This window comes from Ranitomeya variabilis, chromosome 3, assembly GCF_051348905.1.
Source record: "Ranitomeya variabilis isolate aRanVar5 chromosome 3, aRanVar5.hap1, whole genome shotgun sequence".
Lineage (NCBI taxonomy): Eukaryota > Metazoa > Chordata > Amphibia > Anura > Dendrobatidae > Ranitomeya > Ranitomeya variabilis.
The window spans coordinates 667,167,039-667,191,618 of record NC_135234.1 but is presented as its reverse complement, the minus strand read 5'-3'; the positions used below and the strand labels follow the sequence as shown (position 1 = coordinate 667,191,618).

At 43.5% G+C, this 24,580-nt stretch overlaps 1 protein-coding gene across 1 annotated transcript in view; it reads right to left on the bottom strand.

Annotated features, from left to right (window-relative positions):
- TESPA1 (thymocyte expressed, positive selection associated 1) overlaps positions 1-24,164 on the bottom strand; it is a 43,581-nt gene extending 19,417 nt beyond the window's left edge. Inside the window, exons 1-4 of the mRNA XM_077299783.1 lie at positions 24,136-24,164; positions 15,109-15,280; positions 13,662-13,707; positions 9,252-9,298 (exon numbers count right to left, since the gene is read on the bottom strand). Coding sequence (XP_077155898.1) covers positions 9,252-9,298; positions 13,662-13,707; positions 15,109-15,259 — 244 coding nt within the window. The 5' untranslated portion in view covers positions 15,260-15,280; positions 24,136-24,164. The remainder of the gene's footprint in view (positions 1-9,251; positions 9,299-13,661; positions 13,708-15,108; positions 15,281-24,135) is intronic.
- Between the last annotated feature and the right edge of the window lie 416 nt (positions 24,165-24,580).

Here is a 24,580-nt window from a genome sequence, read left to right as displayed (position 1 = left end):
GTTTGTGACCAAAAATTCTGAAAATTGCAACAATTATGTCATGGTTGCAATGTGATATTGCAGACTTTGCATGATTAAAGTCATCCTGTGCCATAGCTATAGGCAGACATGTGAGTCCTATTATGTACAATATATGTAATGGCGTCTGCAATATATTCTGTATATGAGTGATGTGAGTGCAACTCCTAAGCCCATGTGTGTGTACCAGTGGGACAGCTATTAGAACACAGAGAAGCAGGATAGGTCATATAAATGGGGATCACCACACATTTAGATAAGGCAAAAGTTAAATACAGCTTTATTTGGGTAAATCAACAAACAATAACACGGCACTAACATTTAAAAACATTTAAAACAGGAGCATATTTATGCCCCAAACTTTCAACCCTCTAATAAGGCTACAACCCACACTTGACTCCTAGGCAAGATAGAAAAATGACATGCAGTAAGGTACCTATATAAACAGCATTGCCCCAGTGTAAAAAATACCTTGATACATATGGAACACCCCATAGGCCTATAGATCCAATAAAAACTTTAGAGCTTTAAGGATATAATAATCCTATGGCCGAGTAACCTGGCTGTCAGTGGTCAATACAATGTCAAACCCTCAGATAATAGGAGGAACAAAGACATGATAATACCAGGGACCACCAATAATAAATAAATAAGCAGAGTTGCTAACATTGCGCTGAAAAAATGACGCATAGTCAACAACGCACCAAAATGGGTGGGTAATAATAATCCCTTAATATATATATATATAAAGCAGCCCAAAAGAGAAATCAAGCCTTGAAGATATAATAATCCTCCGGAAAAAAAAGACCTGCCAGTGACTACACACAATGAAATACCAAACCCCAGAATAGTGGGAGAAGCAGAAGATAGATAATATGTGGTAACACTAATATTAATAAAGAAAATCTGCTACCTTGCACTACGAATAACGCATAGTGTATAGTCACCAAAAACAGCTCAATAAGACTGGGGGCTCAGGAAGAATATTTCAAGGCACCAAATATGCCACAGGGAATGATCCTTTCCATAAGAACCCAATGCAACGCCATGTCATGAGGTGTGGTGATCCCCATTTATATGACCTATCCTGCTTCTCTGTGTTCTAATATTGGTTGCTTTATAGGTCTTGGTGTGATCCCACTGACTGTGGTGCCCCCTTTACTCATATATTTACCAGTGGAACAGCATAGAGGGTGCAGGGGAGTGGTCCCCCGAGGTGCCGAAGTCTATGGAGGTGCTCCCTTCCACCACACCTCCGTCAATATCAAGTGATTGGTGCCAGCAATCACCCCTGCAAACTAGAACTGGACAGAGAGCCCAACCAGAACTTCTAATGCAGAGCGCAACAGACGAGGTAAGCAGCAACCAAGGTGACAGAAGATGAGCAGATAATGAATGAAGACAGTATTACAAATGCGGTGCACATTCATAGTTTCATAGTTTTAAGGCTAACTGCAGACTTGAGTCCATCAAGTTCCACCTTCCCGTACACCGGAGACCAACACTGTGCACAGTATTCCAAATGTGAGATTATTCAGTGTATGTTTTCATTCTTTACTAAGAGCTGCCTTTTTTAGTTTATGTGTACACAAAGTTTTTGAGGAGTCTTTTGGAGTGGTTCCACTCTGAAAACCTCCAAATTGTTCAATCAAAACACTGAAAAATGCTTCAGAAAAAACTGCAAAAATATTTGAAAAACTCTTTAAAACCACTTCAGGAAATGCTTCAGGAAGAGATAAACGCAACAAAAAACTCCCCACAGAAGGAGATTCCAGTAGCATTCTCCTATAGAAAACTCATAGTTTTCATTTTACCACCTGAAAAAAAACTCAGTTTACACTGTAGTGCAGTGGGGTTGATTCAGCGTGACAGACAGTGACAGACAGTGACCACAGGAAAAGGTCACAGCAAACACGTTTAATATCCACACTCACACAGTGTACAGCATACGATATCCCCGCAGATCGCAGCCGGGAAACAAAACAGTCCGTGGGAGTCCGGTTGCCGAGGGCGACGGAACCACCGTAACATGCTGCGGGGTGCCAGGAGTTCGCTCTGCTGGCTCTGTGTTAACTCATACAGGCTGAGCTTCTGCAGAGCTGACTGCTCCGCAAGTTGCAAACTCCAAACTGACACACCCAAACCCTTGCTGCAGGGGTTTTTTTTTTGGAATCTGTGGCCATGAGCCACTTGCAAGACCTGGCCTGGAGGAAAAGGACCGCCCCGCTGCCTTCCTGTAGTCCGTTTAAAAAATAAAAGCCCATGTACTTCCTCTCTCCTGAACACCGAGCACATGTGTCACGTGCGGCACCCTGATGTTTTATTAATGCTAATGTAATGTGCGGTTCCCTAATGTTCATTAACGTGTGTCATGTATTGTAATGTGGTGTACTCGATATGTTTAGGAATAGGAATAGAAGTTAGTATAGAGTAACAGCGGGGAACAGAGAAGAGGGATATAGGAGAAGCACTTCCTGTATAGGGAGCAGATTTCGGGCAGCTTGCCCAAGGGCAGGATGTGTGAGCAAAGTGCAACATGCCATGGGGAATAAGTCTGCAGATGGTAGTAAGGGGCCCCTAGGCTGAGAATCGTGCAGGTGGTCACCAGCTTATACAGAACTGTTCCAAGGAAGGATCCAAAGCTGGGATTAGGAGGCAGCTGAGTCGGAGAGCCCGTTACCCTATAACTCGCAGCCGGACCAGGGAAACGGTAGGAAGCTGGTGGGCCTGGAGCACGAGTGGGACAGAGATTGTCCAGAAGTGGGACAGAGTTTGTCCAGAAGAGGGACAGGAATTGTCCAATAGTGGGTCAGAGATTGACCAAGAGTGAGACAGAGGCTGCAAGGATACAGATAGAGGCTGCAAGCATATAGGCAGAGATGACAGGAAGAATCAAGTCTGCCTGGATAGCAGGGAAAGATAAGAAGATGCCTCTGTGTTTAAGGGTACCGTCTCACAGTGGAACTTTGGTCGCTATGATGGCACGATCCATGACGTTCCAGCGATATACATACGATATTGCTGTGTCTGACACGCAGCAGCGATCAGGGACCCCGCTGAGAATCGTACGTCATAGCAGATCGTTTGAAACTTTATTTCGTCGCTGGATCTCCTGCTGTCATCGCTGGATCGGCGTGTGTGACACCGATCCAGCGATGTGTTCGCTTGTAACCAGGGTAAACATCGGGTTACTAAGCGCAGGGCCGCGCTTAGTAACCCGATGTTTACCCTGGTTACCATTGTAAATGTAAAAAAAAAAAAAACTACATACTCACATTCCGGTGCCTGTCACGTCCCTCGCTGTCTGCTTCCCGCACTGACTGTGAGCGCCGGCCGTAAAGTAAAAGCAGAGCACAGCGGTGACGTCTCCGCTGTGCTGTGCTTTTACTTTACGGCCGGCACTGACACGGACAGTGCAGGAAGCCGGCGGCGGCGGACGTGACAGACATCAGAAGGTGAGTATGTAGTGTTTTTTTTTTTTTACATTTACAATGGTAACCAGGGTAAACATCGGGTTACTAAGCGCGGCCCTGCGCTTAGTAACCCGAAGTTTACCCTGGTTACCCGGGGACTTCGGCATCGTTGGTCGCTGGAGAGCTGTCTGTGTGACAGCTCTCCAGCGACCACACAACGACTTACCAACGATCACGGCCAGGTCGTGTCGCTGGTCATGATCGTTGGTAAATCGTTTAGTGTAACGGTACCCTAACTTGTGCTGTCTGTGTGAAGAATGCAGATAAGAAGATGTCTCTGTGTTTGAACTGTGCTGCCTATGTGATAAATATGCTGCTGTCTAGTAAAGTTAAGCTATTGGAAAAGGACCTTGTCTCTAAAGTGATTTGCGGAGCTTATGAATGTGGAGCTGACATGGCAGCAGCTGAGGGGAATCTGACAGAGCCTGTGAGTGTGCTGTGTTGCATGCTGCACATGAAGCACAAGGGACTTTATCTTTTCATGTAAATAGTGCTGGGGTGCTCACTGACTGTTGCTTAGTGAACTCGCCCACGACTACCACCCAGTGCCACCTTGTTACATATGAGAAACTGAGAGTATATCACTGAGAGTATAACACAGTGGAACTGAGAGTATAGCACAGTGGTAAAGTGTGCAAGCTTATAACCAGAGAACTTTGAGTTAAAATCCTAACAATGGAACTTAATTTTCATATCAGCATGGATTAATGAGGAATCGCTCCTGTCAAAAAAAATCTAATCAGTTTTTATGAAGAGGTAAGCTATAGACTGGTCCAAGGTGAGTTAGTGGATGTAGTATATCTTGATTTTTCCAAAGTGTTTGATATCATTCCACACAATAGGTTGGCACACAAAATGAGAATGCTGGGTCCGGGGGAAAATGTGTGTAAATGGGTAAGTAACTGGCTTATTAATAGAAAGCAGAGGGTGGTTATAAATGGTATATTTTCTAACTGGGTCGCTGTGACTACTGGGGTACTGCAGGAGTCGGTGTTGGGACCTATTCTCTTCAACATATTCATTAACGATCTGGTAGAAGGTTTATACAGTAGAATATCGATATTTGCAGATGATACAAAACTATGTAAAGCAGTCAATACAAGAGAAGATAGTGTTCTGCTACAGATGGATCTGGATAAGTTAAACTTGGGATGAGAGGTTGCAGACGTGGTTTAACAATGATAAATGTAAGGTTATACACATGGGAAGAAGGACTCAATATCACCATTACACACTGAATGGGAAACCACTGGGTAAATCTGACATGAAGAAGGACTTGGGGATCCTAGTTAATGATAAACTTACCTGGAGCAGCCAGTGCCAGGCAGCAGCTGCCAAGGCAAACAGGATCATGGGGTGCATTAAAAGAGGTCTGGATACACATGATGAGAGCATTATACTGCCTCTGCACAAATTCCTGGTTAGACCGCACATGGAGTACTGTGTCCAGTTTTGGGCATCGTTGCTCAGGAAGGATAAAATGGAACTAAGGAGGGCACCAAAATTAATAAAGGGTATGGGGGGACTACAATACCCAGAGAAATTAGCAAAATTAGGATTATTTAGTCTAGAAAAAAGACGACTGAGGGGTGATCTAATAACCATGTATAAGTATATAGGGGGACAATACAAATATCTCTCCAAGGATCTGTTTATACCAAGGAAGGTGATGGTCACAAGGGGGCATTCTCTCCGACTAGAAGAGAAGGTTTTTCTACCAACATAGAAGAGGATTCTTTACTGTTAGGGTAGTGAGAATCTGGAATTCCTTGCCTGAGGAGGTGGTGATGGCGAACTCAGTCGAGGGGTTCAAGAAAGGCCTGGATGTCTTCCTGGAGCATAACAATATTGTATCTTACAGTTATTAAGCTCTTTAGAAGGACGTAGATCTGAGGATTTATTCTTACGGAATATAGGCTGAACTGGATGGACAAATGTCTTTTTTCGGCCTTGCTAACTACACTGCTCATAAAAATAAAGGGAACAAAAAAATCACACATCCTAGATATCACTGAATGAAATATTCCAGTTGCAAATCTTTATTCATTACATAGTGGAATGTGTTGAGAACAATAAAACCTAAAAATTATCAACGTAAATCGCAACTAACATCCCACGGAGGTTTGGAGTTGGAATGACGCTCAAAATCAAAGTGGAAAATGAAGTTACAGGCTGATCCAACTTCAGAGGAAATGCCTCAAGACAAGGAAGTGATGCTCAGTAGTGTGTGTGGCCTCCACATGCCTGTATGATCTCCCTACAGTGCCTGGGCATGTTCTTGATGAGGCGGCAGATGGTCTCCTGAGGGATCTCCTCCCAGACCTGGACTAAAGCATCCGCCAACTCCTGGAGAGTCTTTGGTGCAACGTGACATTGTGGCATGGTACGAGACATGATGTCCCAGATGTGTTCAATCGGATTCAGGTCTGGGGAACGGGCGGGCCAGTCCATAGTTTCAATACCTTCATCTTGCAGGAACTGCTGACACACTCCAGCCACATGAAGACTGGCATTGTCCTGCATTAGGAGAAATCCAGGGCCAACCGCACCAGCATATGGTCTCACAAGGGGTCTGAGGATCTCATCTCAGTACCTAATGGCAGTCAGTCTACCTCTGGCGAGCACATGGAGGGCTGTGTGGCCCTCCAAAGAAATGCCACCCCACACCATTACTGATCCACTGCCAAACTGGTCATGTTGAAGGATGTTGCAGGCAGCAGATCGCTCTCCATGGCATCTCCAGACTCTGTCATGTCTGTCACATGTGCTCAGTGTGAACCTACTTTTATCTCTGAAGAGTACAAGGCGCCAGTGGCAAATTTGCCAATCCTGGTGTTCTGTGGCAAATGCTAAGCGTCCTGCACGGTGTTAGGCTGTGAGCACAAGCCCCATCTGTGGATGTCGGACCACCACATCAAATCCCTGTCATGGTCAGCCCAATCTCCAGATCTAAACCCCACTGAAAACCTCTGGGATGTAATCAAGAGGAAGATGTATAGTCACAACCCATCAAACAAAGAACTGCTTAAATTTCTGTACCAGGAGTGGCATAAAGTCACCCAAAAGCAGTGTGAAAGATTGGTAGAATGCATGCCAAGACGCATGAAAGCTGTGATTTAAAGTCATAGTTATCCCACAAAATATTGATTTCTGAACTATTCCTGAGTTAAAACATTAGTAATGTTGTTTCTAAATGATTATGAACTTGTTTTTTTTTTTTGCATTATTTGAGGTCTGCAAGCATTACATTTTTTTGTTATTTTGACCATTTCTCATTTTCAGAAAATAAATACAATATATATTGCTTGGAACTTCCGAGACATATTGTCCGTAGTATATAGAATAAAAGAACAATTTACATTTTACTCAAATATATACAGTACCTATAAAGAGATAAATCAGATAAACTGAAAATCTTGCAGTGGTCTCTTAATTTTTGCCAGAGCTGTATGTATATATACATATATAAGCAAACATATCAACACTCATTTTCCCCATACTAAATTTAGAAATAAAAAACAAACATATTAAGTATTGCTACATCCATTTCTTTTTACGAATCTCTAAATTTGTTTCAACACCTAAAAGGAAGATATCATCAGAAGTATATATATATATATATATATATATATATATATATACATAGTCTAAAAAATATAAATATATCCATCTATATACATATATTAAATATATATATATTAATATATCTATATACACATATATTATATTATTAATATTATATATATATATATATATACACACATATATATACTGTATATATATAGTAAGGTGGCTGTTGGACACCTAGTGATTGCGAGATAAATTTGAAGTAATGATTTGGAACATATAGGACCAAAAGGGGTTAATCAGCCATTACAGATTGGCAGCTGAGTCGGAAGAGACTGTTGCTCACCATATCTCTACCCCTGGGCCTTGTGTGTATGTAGGTGTGGAGATCTCCTAAATTGAATACTTTTTCTAAAAGACTAAGAATCTGGACTCTAAGCCAGGTGGGCTAACCAGCACTATTGTATGGACTTGATGCTTTATGTTGTACTTTGAGCTGGACAAGGGCTGCATTTGTGTTAGCTATGATGTGGCTTATGAGGACTACAATTAACCAGACGGACTTTAAATAGAAATGGTTCCAGTAATACCTCAGATCACCGTCAAGTGAGTAGAATTGTTACATTTGGTGGAGAATGCGGGCAATATTCCCAGGGAACATGTGTGAGTGCTATAGAAGTACTGCATGTCTTGAGTGAAGGTGGCTATAGGCCAGGGAACAGCATCAGCCAGTATGGAGGATCTGATTAAACAACTGGTGCAAGCCCAGCAGCAGCACTAACAACACCTGGCACAACAGGAGACAAGTAAGTAAGATCCAAAACACACCAGCAAGTCTATCTCTGAATGGATTAAGAAAAAACAAATTTAGACTTTGGAGTTGCCTAGTCAACGTCCTGACCTTAATCCAATTGAGATGCTGTGGCATGAACTTCAAAAGGCGGTTCATGCTCAGAAACCCTCCAATGTGGCTGATGTAAAACAAATTTGCAAAGATAAATGAGCCAAAATTCCTCCAGAGCGCTATAAAAGTCTCATTGCCAGTTATCACAAATATTTGATTGCAGTTGTTGCTGCTAAGGGTGGCCCAACCAGTTATTAGGTTTACAGGGCAATCACTTTTTCACGCAGTGCTCTGTAGGTGTGGATAGCTTTTTTCCTTAATAATAAAGACCTTCTTTTAAAAACTGCATTTAGGGGTTAACTGTGCTATCTTTGTCTAATATTTATTTCTTGAGCTGAAACATATAAGTGTAAAAACCATGCAAAAGAATAAGAAATCAGGAGGGGGCAAACACTTTTTCACACCACTGTATGCATCTACTTTATTTCAGGTATTTTGCATGGATGCCCAGGCTCACCCCAAGTGTTGTGATAGCACCCTGCACAACCTGTAACGTGAGCAGTTCTGCCATGCTTTTCCACTAACCCGATGTTACAAACCCATCTTAAAGTTATAGTGTTAATTTATTGACCTTGGAATCTTTTCCTCTACATTTAATGCTATATTGAATGGTGTCATTCAACACTACATCTCATCAAACAAATAAAAAGTCCTCAGTGTAAAAAACATAAAAAAATGTCTAGCTCTTGGAAGATGGGAAGGAGAAAACAATAGAAAATTGTCCAATCCAAAAGGGGTTAATGAGAAATCAATACAGAAAATATTGTAAAAAGATGGATAGAGATATAAGTAAGGCTACTTTCACACTAGCGTTGGGCTCGGCCCATCGCGGTGCGTCGGGCCGAGGTTCCCGACGCTAGCGTTGTCTCCGCCGCACAACGGGGGCAGCGGATGCATTTTTCCAGTGCATCCGGTGCCCCATTGTGAGGTGCGGGGAAGTGTGGGGAGGTGGGGGTGGAGTTCCGGCCGCACATGCGCGGTCGGAAAAAGCGGACCGTCGGGAGCAAAAAACGTTACATGTAACGTTTTTTGCTCCCGACGGTCCGCCACAGCACGACGCAACCGTCGCACGACGGTAGCGACGTGTGTCATTGCGTCGCAAATGCGTCGCTAATGTTAGTCAATGCAGAAAAAACGCATCCTGCAAGCACTTTTGCAGGATGCGTTTTTTCGGCAAAACAACGCATTGCAACGTAATGCAGTTAACGCCAGTGTGAAAGTAGCCTAAAAGAGATTGAGTGATAAATGTGCAGAGTGATAGTTTACAGACAAACATTGAGTGTATTTACCTTTAGGATTTAATGGAATATCTTGAGAAGAGTTTTCAGGACATGAACTGCAGGACAATACAAATAGATGTTATTTTCTTTTCAATGACCGGTGCATATTCCATGTCTGACAATAGTAACAATTTACGAGAGACACAATTTTCAGTAGTTATGTTTATGGGGTTCTATCTCCTCTGTGATTCTCCTTGGCAATTCCCATTCCAAGATATTGACCAATATGAATCTAAAAGACAAGACGAAATTGCAGATAGTTTCTAAAACACTTGGCTATCTTCCATTAATATCTAAGGCTACGTTCACATTTGCGTTGTGCGCCGCAGCGCACAACGCAAACAAAAACGCAGCAAAACGCATGCACAACGCTGCGTTTTGCGCCACATGCGTCCTTTTTTTAATTGATTTTGGACGCAGCAAAAATGCAACTTGCTGCATCCTCTGCGCCCGGACGCGGGCGCCGCAGCGACGCATGCGGCGCAAAACGCAAGTGCGACGCATGTCCATGCGCCCCCATGTTAAATATAGGGGCGCATGACGCATGCGGCGCCGCTGCGGCGCCCGCCGCTAATGTGAACGTAGCCTTAGCTCCAGGTTCTTCACTTTGACTATGTCTACTCTGAATTCCTGATAACAATCCTTTACTTGTAATGTATACGTCTGTTTGGCTGCTATTGTCAGACTTTTTGCTTGCTTCATCCTGCCCATTATCATGTCTTTACCTTTCTTGTCTCCTCCATCCTTCCCAAATTGATTATCTTAGTAACCCTACTTGTTCTTCAGCTGTGACTACTCTAGGTAGTAAAGAAGGTGAAATCTCTAAAGCCCCCGTCTCACTAAGCGAGATCGCTAGCGAGATCGCTGCTGAGTCACAAGTTTTGTGACGCAACAGTGACCTCAGTAGCGATCTCGCTATGTGTGACACGTAGCAGCGACCAGGCCCCTGCTGTGAGATCGCTGGTCGTGTCGGAATGGCCTGGACCTTTTTTTGATCGTTGATGTCCCGCTGGGTAGCACACATCGCTGTGTTTGACACCTTACCAACGACCTCGTTGACGACTCAGACACTGAATCGTCATAATAGCTCCCATGTGACATCGTTGTACAGGTCGCTACAGGTCGCTGGTGAGATGTCAAACAGTGAGATCGCAGCAGCGATCGTTGGGAAGATCTCACTGTTTGACATCTCACCAGCGACCACATAGCGACGCAGCAACGATCCCTGACAGGTCGTATCGTTGTCGGGATCGCTTTAGCGTCGCTAAGTGAGACGGGGCCTTAAGGCTATATTCCCACAATGAGTTTTTAGTGAGTTTTTGATGTTGCAGATTTTCTGCACCATTTCTGTACCCATTCAATAAAATAGATTACTTGCATTTTTGAGAAAATACGCAGTGGACAAAAAAACTCACCAAAAACTCATTGTGGGAGCGTAGCCCAACACTCAACTTCTAGAGGATGCCAAACCAGATGTGGTTTTGATTATACTAAAGATTTCTGAATAATTTGCTGAGAGAATTTTGAGGTTGTATTAATACAATTAATCTGATTTACATTTTCCTGTGAATTAGTTTTGGGATCCAGAGGAAGCACATGACATGGTTCTCTCTAATCATTCAAAAGGATCTTTTCAGTGATTTGTATCTTTGCTCTCTTGGCTCAGTCTAGAATTTTCTTTTGGCTTATGCAGGTCTACATTATGTTTTCTCCAAAGCAATTATTATATATTAATCATATAATACTCTTCTTCAAATTTTTTTCTCTGTCTTTGGAACTTTATACGATCATTTACAATAGCAAACTATTTAGTCGTACATGAAGCTCCAGTCCATTCCTCCTTTACTGTGAAATCAACATATAAATAACTCTGCACATAAGCTGAAGATATATTTGTAAATCTGAAGCCTCTGCCACTCCAGCTATATTCCTAGCCCAGTGCTGCCTCCATCTGCTTGACTGATAGCCATTATGCTTTACTAGATGGTGGCCCGATTCTAACACATCGGGTATTATAGAATATGTATGTAGGTTATTTATGAAGATTTCAGAATAATGCAATTTATACACAGGATTCAGCCGGCTGGGCGCGACCAATTAGCGAAGCGTGGTTCAAATTCTGCGCCAATTCGCGGCCGGACTGCGCCTGTCGCTGATTGGTCACGCCCGGCCGCAAACAATCAGTGAAGCCAGGGCCTGCTCCAGGTTTTTGAGGGCCCCGGGCAAAAGAGTCTCAGTGGCCCCCCCCTCTTTAACACATACCACGATTCATGATGCACAGATAAAGCATCAATATAGCATAGCCAAGTAGCATACAGCCCACGTAGTATATAACACAGCCCACATAGTATATAACACAGCCCACATAGTACACAACACAGCCCACATAGTATATTGCCCAGCCATGTAGTATATAGCACAGCCCCCATAGTATATAGCACAGACACGTAGTATATTGCCCAGCCACGTAATATATTGCAATGCCACGCAATATATTGCACATCCACGTAATATACTGCACAGCCATGTAGTATATAGCACAGCCACGTAGTATATAGCACAGAAACATAGTATATAACACAGCCCATGCAGTATATAACACAGGCCACGTAGTATAGAGCACAGCAATGTAGTATATTGCCCAGCCACGTAATATATACCACAGCCACGTAGTATATAGCACAGAGACGTAGTATATAACACAGCCCATGCAGTATATAACACAGCCCACGTAGTATATAACACAGCCTACGTAGTATATAGCAATGTGGGCACCATATCCTTGTTAAAAAACAGAATTAAAATAAAAAATAGTTATATACTCACCTTCTGTCGGCCCCCGGATCCAGCCTAGTAATTTACCGATGCTCCTCGCGACGCTCCAGTCCCAAGAATGCATTGTGGTCTCGCAAGATGATGACGCAGCGGTCTCTTGAGACCGCTACGTCATCATCTCGCGAGACCGCAATGCATGGACCGGAGCGTCGTGAGGAGCAGAAGGAAATGTGACGGAAGGTGAGAATATAATGATTTTTTATTTTGTTTATTACTTTTAACATTAGATCTTTTTACTATTGATGCTGCATAGGCAGCATCAGTAGTAAAAAGTTGGTCACATAGGGTTAATAGCAGTGTTAACGGACTGCGTTACACCGCGGCATAATGCGGTGTAACACAGCCATTAACCCTGTGTCAGCACTGACTGGAGGGGGCACTGAGAGAGTAGGAAGGGGCGAATTCGCGGCCGGACTGTGCCCGTCGCTGATTGGTCAATCAGTGATGCAAGATTTCCATGACAGACAGACAAACAGACAGACAGACAGACGGAAGTGCCCCTTAGACGATTATATATATAGATGACTTCAGCCAAAGGAGCTGTCAGTCAAGGATTAAGTGGTGCTGGTTAGGGAATAGAGCTTGAGTGACAGAGGCTTCAGATCTACAAATAGATATTCAGCCTCATTCGCATAGCAATTTAAATGCATCTTATTGTCACTAGAGGACTAGTAAACCTGCTGACATGTAGTCCTCCATCATAATGTGCTCTGTGTAATCCCCACAACTACCACCACCACTGATTGTCAGCTTACTGCCTATGCACAGTGTACACAGAAACCTGCCAATCAGTGCTGTGGATGGAGTTATATAGAACTCAGCATTCAGTGAGCTGCCAGATCTGTGGCTAATAGACCTGGGATTTTATCAAAGCTACAACAAGCAGCACGTAAGTGATGCATCACTGGAATCAGGGACTGTGCCTCTACATCATGCTGCTCTCATATTACATAGTAATAACCTGGTGACTGATTTCCTTTAATCAGTGATTCCAAAACATCATCCAGATAGAACAGATAATTGTAGCAGGCTCCTTCTTTATGAGCTTGTTACTGTTGATCAGAGCCGGCAAGAGAGTGCGCTGTCATTGTGCACACCACTCCAAGTATAGCCCAGGGCCAGAAATGAGCGACACTGATGACTCTTTGTTTCAGGGAAGGGGCAGAGGCTGTGGCAGGTGACCGCATCCTTTGCCCCCTGATGATGCTTTGCTTGAGTAACCCAGCATGCAGTGAGATTCTCAAATGAAACGTCATCAATAGGGAAGATGGGAAAAAAAGTGAAACCGATAGTGTAGTGAGAGGAAGGATAGGGAATTTTTAAGTCAAGCATAGCAGGAAATAGATTAGATTATGGCATTAAGTAGAAAAGGATTTAGGATAAAAAAATAAGTTGCATTTCATATGACCCCTTTAACATCTTTAGAGGCCAGGTCTGAAATTCAGTGAGTTCAGTCTCTTGGTAGAAATTCTTGAGTTGTGAAATTGCATTTATTTTATTTATTTATTTTATCCTGATTATTATAGAGGAGTCCCAGCTGCTGACAATGGATCAGAAGGACTTAGCAGTACCATGCTCACTTACCTGCAATTCTTTAGCCAGTTTTGAATCATCTCCATAATACAATCCTCTGAAAGAAAGAGACATCTTGTGTTGGTTGTCATATTATGTACTCTTCCCTTAATTTCATGCAGTGCCCTCAGATTATAATGATGCAATAAGTATCTCAAAGGACAATGAAACATGGAGCATAACATTGTGCCATATGCTCCTCTTTTTGATTTAGAAAGATGTATTGGTAAAACGACTTTCTATTTGGTAATGTGAAAGGAGCCTTAAGGTGGCCATACCCATGAGACCACTAACTCTCCTGCTACATCAATGCTCAATGAGAGGAAAGGAAGAGAGAGGAAAGGTGTAACTCAAAGCTCGCAGGCACCAATGGAAAATCTCTAACAGAGCCCCTAACTATCATGGATCTGTTATAGCATTGATCTTTTAATATTAATCAAAGGGAAAGTTTGGGTTTCTCAGGCTGCAGGGCCTGGATGCGACTGCAATACTTACACCTACTATAATTACACCTCTAAAAGGTGAAGTAACTCATTTCCAAACACCTCTGATAGCATCTAAAGAAGAAAAAATGTATCAGTAATATGGATGAGTGGACCTGTTGAAGTTCAGGTTCAACCAAACTTTAGTCCCAAATTTGGTTTGTGTACCAGAACTGTACCCGAACTTGAACCTGAAACCGAACCCTATGAAAAACAATGGGGACCTGAACTTTGGAGCTGGAAAATCTCTCTCTCCCTCTCCTCCTCCAAACTCCCAAACTGTAAAATAGGCTTCCTTGAGAAGTCTGTGTTCAGAATTTAGCACCGTGTCCAGTACGAACCTCAAACTTTACAGTTCGGGATAGCTCATATCTAATTAGGAGTGTAAATTCAAGCTTCTCGTTATATACCCCAACATGATCTCACAGTGGAAAGTCAGCGGGCCTCCAAACACAGCACATGGTTGTCCAACCTTACTGAAAGCACACTTTAAATGGTCAATTTTATACAGGAATTGTTCATGTGAATGTTGAAGCTTCTCAAAGTCAGTGCAGCATCAGAATGGCAGCAAATCTGTAACATGTAAAAAAACACCTAATACTTTGGCTCCGTCTCATGAAAACTAGCGGTATGTACAATGAACAGTGCACTGGAGTAAGGAGCACTAAATTGATTATCAGGCGTGCACTTCTTAATGAATTTGCCACTTTTTTCAGCTGCCTTGTGCCAGGGACAGAAATATAGGCTGGCGTAAAATTTTGGCGTGAGTTGCGGCACATATATGTTATGATGAATTTGCTGGGTGCGATTAGCAAATTTTCATCTTGCTCAAGCCATGTTCACTTTCAAAACATTTGTGAAGGAGGTCGGGCTTAAAATGTCAAAATCTACTACATTTTTACAACATTTCATATATGCCAGAAAACCAGCAAAAAGTGCATGAAAAATCGGAAGTTAATTGAGTTTTCCATACTCACCTTCCAAAAAAGCATCATCCACATCCTGGAAAGCGAATTCTGACATTGACATTATTATTGCTAGCGAGTTATCCACTTCCATGCTTTCGTTCACATTAAGTGACCTTGACCAGGCTAAACGCCTGGCTGATGAGAGGATGCTCATTTTCATGGGTCGTAGAACTTGTGACTGCTGAAAACAATTGATATAAGACAGCCATTAAAACTATACTAAATATACATAAACATATATATATATATATATATATATATATATATATACTAGATGGTGGCCCGATTCTAACAAATCGGGCATTCTAGAATATGTAGGTAGTATATAGCACAGGCTACATACTATATTGCACAGTGACGTAGTATATAACACAACCGGCGTAGTATATAACATAGCTACGTAGTATATAACAGAGCTACATAGTATATAACACAGCCACGTAGTATATAACCTAGCCACGTAGTGTATTGCACAGGTATGTAGTATATTGGTCAGCCACATAGTGTATAGCAGAGCCACGTAGTATATACAGTTATATGAAAAAGTTTGGGCACCCCTATTAATCTTAAGCTTAATGTTTTATAAAAATTGATTTTTTTTTGCAACAGCTATTTCAGTTTCATATATCTAATAACTGTTGGACACAGTAATGTTTCTGCCTTGAAATGAGGTTTATTGTACTAACAGAAAATGTGCAATCTGCATTCAAACAAAATTTGACAGGTGCATAAGTATGGGCACCTCACCAGAAAGTGACATTAATATTTAGTAGATCCTCCTTTTGCAAAAATAACAGCCTCTAGTCACTTCCTGTAGCTTTTAATGAGTTCCTGGATCCTGGATGAAGGTATTTTTGACCATTCCTCTTTACAAAACAATTCCAGTTCAGTTAAGTTTGATGGTCGCCGAGCATGGACAGCCCTCTTCAAATGATCCCGCAGATGTTCAGTGATATTCAGGTCTGGGGACTGGGATGGCCATTCCAGAACAGTGTAATTGTTCCTCTGCATGAATGCCTGAGTAGATTTGGAGCGGTGTTTTGGAACATTGTCTTGCTGAAAGATCCATCCCCTGCGTAACTTCAACTTTGTCACTGAATCATGAACATTATTGTCAAGAATCTGCTGATACTGAGAGGAATCCATGCGTCCCTCAACTTTAACAAGATTTCCGGTGCTGGCATTGGCCACACAGCCAATGGGTAGCAAGTGCTTTTCTTGGAATGCTGTGTTTTTTTGCCGCCATGCATAACGCCTTTTGGTATGACCAAACAACTCAATCTTAGTTTCATCAGTCCACAGGACCTTCTTCCAAAAAGAAATTGGCTTCTCCAAATGTGCTTTTGCATACCTCAGCCGACTCTGTTTGTGGCGTGCTTGCAGAAGCGGTTTCTTTCGCATCACTCTCCCATACAGCTTCTCCTTGTGCAAAGTGCGTTGTATAGTTGACCGATGCACAGTGACACCATCTGCAGCAAGTTGATGCTGCAGCTCTCTGGAGGTGGTCTGAGGATTGTCCTTGACTGATCTCACCATTCTTCTTCTCTGCCTTTCTGATGTTTTTCTTGGCCTGCCACTTCTGGCCTTAACAAGAACTGTACCTGTGTTCTTCCATTTCCTTACTATGTTCCTCACAGTGGAAATTGACAGGTTAAATCTCTTAGACAGCTTTTTGTATCCTTCCCCTGAACAACTATGTTGAATAATCTTTGTTTTCAGATCATTTGACAGTTGTTTTGAGGAGCCCATGATGCCACTCTTCAGAGGAGATTCAAACAGGAGAACAACTTGCAAGTGGCCACTTTAAGTAGCTTTTCTCATGATTGCATACACCTGGCTATGAAGTTCAAAGCTCAATGAGGTTACAAAACCAAAAAAAGTGCTTTAGTAAGTCAGTAAAAAGTAGGTAGGAGTATTTAAAACAAGAAAATGATAAGGGTGCCCATACTTATGCACCTGTCAAATTTTGTTTGAATGCAGATTGCACATTTTCTGTTAGTACAATAAACCTCATTTCAAGGCAGAAACATTACTGTGTCCAACAGTTATTAGATATATAAAACTGAAATAGCTGTTGCAAAAAAAACTATTTTTATAAAACATTAAGCTTAAGATTAATAGGGGTGCCCAAACTTTTTCATATAACTGTAACATAGCCACGTAGTATATTGTAGAGCCACGTAGTATATTGCACAGCCACTTAGTATATAACACAGTCACGTAGTGTATTGCACAGCTATGTAGTGTATTGCACAGCTATGTAGCATATTGGTCAGCGATGTAGTATATAGCAGAGCCACGTAGTATATAACATAGCCACGTAGTATATTGTAGAGGCACGTAGTATATTGCATAGCCACGTAGTATATTGCACAGCCACGTAGTATATTGGACAGTCACGTTGTATATTGCACAGTCAGGTTGTATATTGCCCAGTTACATAGTATATAGCACAGAGATGTAGTATATAACAGAGCCAACGCAGTATGTAACACAACCCACGTAGTATATAGCAATGTGGGCACTATATGCATGGTTAAAAAAGACTTAAAATAAAAAATAAACATATACTCACCTTCCAAAGGCCCCTTGAAGTCCTGGCGCCTGTGTGCGGTGCACGCGGCAGCTTCCGGTCCCAGGGTCGGTATGAGCGCAGGACCTGTGATGACGTCATGGTCACATGACCGTGACGTCATGGCAGGTCCTTCTCGCATAGCATCCTTGGCACCAGAACCTGCCGCTTGCACTGCCGAGGACAGCGCGCGACGTCGGAAGGTGAGAATAACCTTTTTTTTTATTATTATTATTTGTAACATTAGATCTTTTTACTATTGATGCTGCATACGCAGCATCAATAGTAAAAAGTTGGTCACACAGGGTTAATAGCTGCGTTAACGGAGTGCGTTACACTGCGGTCCGTTAACGCTGGTATTAAACCTGTGTGAGCGCTCAGCGCTGACTGCAGGGCAGTAAAGCAGCGGCCATTTCGCTGCCAGACTATGGCCGTCGCTGATTGGTCGTGGCAATGGTCGTGGGTGTTTTGCCACGACCAATCAGCGACTTGGATTTCCATGACAGACAGAGGCCACGACTAATGAATATCCGTGACAGACAGACAGACAGAAGGACAGACAGAAAGACGGAAGTGACCTTTAGACAACTATATATATATATATATATATATATATATATATATATATATATATATATATACACACATGTATAACTGTCTCACTTACTTGTCCTTTATACATAAAAGTCTTAAAAATGTAGCGGCACATTAGAAACAGTGAAGAAACTGTAGGGATCCTTTACTCATCAACACCATCTACACTTCAGCCCAGCCCTCTCTACTATGGAGCCAGCTTGAGAAAGACTCCATAAAGTGAGCTGATACATAGCTGGTGTGGATGACTAAAGGATCCTTATACTTTCTTCATTATTTTGGATGTTCAAGAACAATTTCCATAATGTTGACGAGACTGAGTTTCATAGAACATTGTTAACCAATAACATGACAGTAAGGTTAATCATATAACGTTCATTACAAAATCTTCAGTTTTACTCAAATGACTTGATGAGAAAATGAATAAACCTCACATCAAAAACTACTACCTCTAATATTTTGTATGTCCGCTATTATTATTAAGGCAGGCACCAAGTCTTCTAGGCATGGAATGAACAAGTTGGAGACATATTGCAATTTGCAACCTCTGTCTTTTTCCATTCTTCAAGAACGAGCCCTTTTAGAGCCTGGATGCTGGATGGAGCGTGATGGAGAGTGATAGCAACGTGTCTCTTCAGAATTCCCCAGAGGTGTCCGTTTGGGTTCAGATCAGGACACATACTGCACATACCCTAACTCTCAACATGAAGAACACAGGACTGCAATTCGGCTATAATCTCACTAATTCCTCCTGGATTGACTTTCAGATTGACACGATGAGCAGTTATTAGTTGCTATCACTATCACGTAAGTGAATTTGGAAAGAGCTGATTCAGGAATATCCACATGTCATGCCCTCAGACAGAAGCTTTATGTGACATACTGTGGAATCAATCTGCAAATTCACCCATCAGGCACGATGTTTAACCCCTTCCCGACCCATGACGCCTATGCGGCGTCATGGAATGATCGCATCCCTGCAGATCGGGTGAAAGGGTTAATTCCTATTTTACCCGATCTGCAGGGAGAGGGGGAGTTGTACTTCAGCCTAGGGGGGGTGGCTTTGCCCCCACGTGGCTACGATCGCTCTGATTGGCTGTTGAAAGTGCAACAGCCAATCAGAGCAATTTGCAATATTTCACCTATGAAAATGGTGAAATATTGCAATCCAGCCATGGCCGATGCTGCAATAGCATCTGCCATGGCTGGAAATCATGTACTGGCCCCCCCCACCGCCCCCGATCTCCTCCCCAGTCGTCCGTTCTGTCAGGTACCCCCCTCCGTCCCCCTGTTCGCTCCCCCGTGCTCCTGTCCGCTCCCCCGTGCTCCTGTCCGCTCCCCCCGTCCTCCGATCCCCCCCCCTGTGCTCCGATCCACCCCCCCCACCACCCCCTCATACTTACCGATCCTCCCGGTGTCCGGCCGTGTCCTCGCTGGGCGCCGCCATCTTGGAAAATGGCGGGCGCATGCTCAGTACGCCCGCCGAATCTGCAGGCTGGCAGATTCGTTACAGGTACATTTTGATCGCTGTGGTAGGTTCTACCACAGCGATCAAAATAAAAAAATAATAAATAACCCCCCCCCTTTATCACCCCCATAGGTAGGGACAATAATAAAATAAAGAAAATATTTTTTTTTCTTTTACCACTAGGGTTAGGGTTAGAACTAGGGGTAGGGTTAGGGGTAGGGTTAGGGTTACGGGTAGGGTTAGGGGTAGGGTTATGGCATGTGCACACAGAGCGGATCGGCCGCGGATCCGCAGCGGATCGGCCGCGGATCGGCCGCGGATCCGCAGCGGATCCGCAGCGGATCGGCCGCGGATCCGCAGCGGATCGGCCGCGGATCCGCAGCGGATCGGCCGCGGATCCGCAGCGGATCGGCCGCGGATCCGCAGCGGATCGGCCGCGGATCGGCCGCGGATCCGCAGCGGATCGGCCGCGGATCCGCAGCGGATCGGCCGCGGATCCGCAGCGGATCGGCCGCGGATCCGCAGCGGATAAGCCGCGGATCCGCAGCGGATAAGCCGCGGATCCGCAGTGGATCCGCAGCGGATTGGCCGCGGATCTGCAGCGGATTGGCAGCGGATTGGCCGCGGATCCGCAGCGGATCGGCAGCGGATCCGCAGCAGATTGGCCGCGGATCTGCAGCGGATTGGCCGCGGATCGGCAGCGGATTGGCCGCGGATCGGCAGCGGATCCGCAGCGGATTGGCCGCGGATCTGCAGCGGATTGGCCGCGGATCTGCAGCGGATTGGCCGCGGATCCGCAGCGGATTGGCCGCGGATCTGCAGCGGATTGGCAGCGGATTGGCCGCGGATCCGCAGCGGATTGGCAGCAGATTGGCCGCGGATCCGCAGCGGATTGGCCGCTGCGAATTCGAAGCAGTTTTCCATCAGGTTTACAGTACCATGTACACCTAAGAAAAACCAAATCTGCTGTGCCCATGGTGCGGAAAATTCCGTGCAGAAACGCTGCATTGTATTTTCCGCAGCATGTCAATTCTTTGTGCGGATTCCGCAGCGGTTTACACCTGTTCCTCAATAGGAATCCGCAGGTGAAATCCGCACAAAAAAACACTGGAAATCTGCTGTAAATCCGCAGGCAAAACGCAGTGCCTTTTACCTGCAGATTTTTCAAAAATCGTGCGGAAAAATCTCACACGAATCCGCAACGTGGGCACATACCCTTAGGGTTAGGGTTGGAATTAGGGCTAGGGTTGGAAATAGGGTTAAGAATAGGCTTGTGGTTAGGGTTACGGATAGGGTTAGGGGTGTGTTGGGGTTACAGTTGTGGTTAGGGTTGGGATTAGGGTTACGGTTGGGATTAGGGTTAGGATTAGGGTTGGAATTAGGGTTACGGTTGTGTTGCGGTTAGGGTTGTGGTTAGGGGTGTGTTGGGGTTAGGGTTGTGATTAGGGTTATGGCTACAGTTGGGATTAGGATTAGGGGTGTGTTGGGGTTAGTGTTGAAGTTAGAATTGAGGGGTTTCCACTGTTTTAGGCACATCAGGGGTCTCCAAACGCAACATGGCGCCACCATTGATTCCAGCCAATCTTGCGTTCAAAAAGTGAAATGGTGCTCCCGCCCTTCCAAGCCCCGACGTGCGCCCAAACAGTGGTTTACCCCCACATTTGGGGTACCAGCGTACTCAGGACAAACTGGGCAACAACTGTTGGGGTCCAATTTCTCCTGTTACCCTTGCAAAAATAAAAAATTACTTGCTAAAACATAATTTTTGAGGAAAGAACAATTATTTTTTATTTTCACGGCTCTGCGTTATAAACTTCTGTGAAGCACTTGGGGGTTGAAAGTGCTCACCACACATCTAGATAAGTTCCTTCGGGGGTCTAGTTTCCAAAATGGGGTCACTTGTGGGGTGTTTCTACTGTTTAGGCACATCAGGGGCTCTGCAAATGCAATGTGACGCCCGCAGACCATTCCATCAAAGTCTGCATTTCAAATGTCACTACTTCCCTTCCGAGCCCCGGCATGTACCCAAACAGTGGTTTACCCCCACATATGGGGTATCAGCGTACTCAGGAGAAATTGGACCCCAAAAGTTGTTGTCCAGTTTCTCCTGTTACTCTTGCAAAAATAAAAAATTCTGGGCTAAAAAAATATTTTTGAGGAAAGGAAACACATTTATTATTTTCACGGCTCTGCGTTATAAACTTCTGTGAAGCACTTGGGGGTTCAAAGTGCTCACTACACATCTAGATAAGTTCCCTTGGGGGTCTAGTTTCCAAAATGGAGTCAATTGTGGGGAGTTCCTACTGTTTAGGCACATCAGGGGCTCTGCAAACGCAACCTGACGCCCGCAGAGCATTCCATCAAAGTCTGCATTTCAAAACGTCACTACTTCCCTTCCGAACCCCGACGTGTGCCAAAACAGTGGTTTACCCCCACATATGGGGTATCATCGTACTCAGGAGAAACTGGACAACAACTTTTGGGGTCCAATTTCTCCTGTTACTCTTGCAAAAATAAAAAAATTCTGGGCTAAAAAAATATTTTTGAGGAAAGGAAACACATTTTTTATTTTCACGGCTCTGCGTTATAAACTTCTGTGAAGCACTTGGGGGTTCAAAGTGCTCACTACACATCTAGATTAGTTCCTTGGGAGGTCTAGTTTCCAAAATGGGGCCACTTGTGCGGGAGCTCCAATGTTTAGGCACACAGGGGCTCTCCAAACGCGACATGGTGTCCGCTAACGATTGGAGCTAATTTTCCATTCAAAAAGTCAAATGGCACGCCTCCCCTTCCGAGCCTTGCCGTGCACCCAAACAGTGGTTTACCCCCACATATGAGGTATCGGCATACTCAGGAGAAATTGCCCAACAAATTTTAGGATCCATTTTATCCTGTTGCCCATGTGAAAATGAAAGAATTGAGGCTAAAAGAAATTTTGTGTGAAAAAAAAGTACTTTTTCATTTTTGCGGATCAATTTGTGAAGCACCTGGGGGTTTAAAGTGCTCACTATGCCTCTAGATGAGTTCCTTGGGGGGTCTACTTTCCAAAATGGGGTCACTTGTGGAGGAGCTCCAATGTTTAGGCACACAGGGGCTTTCCAAACGCGACATGGTGTCCGCTAACGATGGAGATAATTTTTCATTCAAAAAGTCAAATGGCGCTCCTTCCCTTCCGAGCCTTACCATGTGCCCAAACAGTGGTTTACCCCCACATGTGAGGTATTGGTGTACTCAGGAGAAATTGCCCAACAAAATTTAGGATCCATTTTATCCTGTTGCCCATTTGAAAATGAAAAAATTGAGGCTAAAATAATTTTTTCGTGAAAAAAAAGTACTTTTTCATTTTTACGGATCAATTTGTGAAGCACCTGGGGGTTTAAAGTGCTCACTATGCTTCTAGATAAGTTCCTTGGGGGGTCTAGTTTCCAAAATGGGGTCACTTGTGGGGGAGCTCCAATGTTTAGGCACACGGGGGCTCTCCAAACGCGACATGGTGTCCGCTAAAGATTGGAGCCAATTTTTCATTGAAAAAGTCAAATGGCGCTCCTTCCCTTCCGAGCCCTGCCGTGCGCCCAAACAGTGGTTTACCCCCACATATGAGGTATCAGCGTACTCAGGACAAATTGGACAACAACGTCCGTGGTCCAGTTTCTCCTTTTACCCTTGGGAAAATAAAAAAAATTTCGCTAAAATATCATTTTTGTGACTAAAAAGTTAAATGTTCATTTTTTACTTCCATGTTGCTTCTGCTGCTGTGAAACACCTGAAGGGTTAATAAACTTCTTGAATGTGGTTTTGAGCACCTTGAGGGGTGCAGTTTTTAGAATGGTGTCACTTTTGGGTATTTTCAGCCATATAGAACCCTCAAACTGACTTCAAATGTGAGGTGATCCCTAAAAAAAATGGTTTTGTAAATTTTGTTGTAAAAATGAGAAATCACTGGTCAAATTTTAACCCTTATAACTTCCTAGCAAAAAAAAAATTTGTTTCCAAAATTGTGCTGATGTAAAGTAGACATGTGGGAAATGTTATTTATTAACTATTTTGTGTCACATAACTCTCTGGTTTAACAGAATAAAAATTCAAAATGTGAAAATTGCGAAATTTTCAAAATTTTTGCCAAATTTCCGTTTTTTTCACAAATAAACTCAGAAATTATCGACCTAAATTTACCACTAACATGAAGCCCAATATGTCACGAAAAAACAATCTCAGAATCGCTAGGATCCGTTGAAGCGTTCCTGAGTTATTACCTCATAAAGGGACACTGGTCAGAATTGCAAAAAACGGCAAGGTCATGAAGGGGTTAACATTTTGTCATTAGTGAAATACTAATTAATAGCAATTAATGTTCACGCCTCTGTTCAAATTGTTTGGGAAAATCTTCCGTGACAGAACTTACCGCCTGTTCCTGTGCCCCGCGTACAGAGATATGGCAGGCACATCTGCTGAAGGACACGTACAGGAAGCTCAGCACCACAATCTTACTATCTGGTATAACAGCAGCTTCTTAGTAAGCACATGTTATTTATGGCACTTCCACAGCAGCTCTATAGTTTTATCACTTGTGGCTTAGCAGACAGTATTTAAGCCAATGAGTACATTTACATGAACAGCGTGCGTCATGGCTGATATCACCAGGGGGATTCAGCCAAATTTGCTAGCTTTTGGACCTGTTGTAACTACTGTATTTCTAACTGATTATACATCGCTTAGGACTTATTATGCCCTTAAAATGAATTGTTCAGCAAAATTTGGCTATGTAGTCTGATAGCAGCATAATGTAGGGTTAGAAAACCTGATTCCAGGGATGTGTCACTTATTAGGCTGCATGCTGTGTTTTCAAT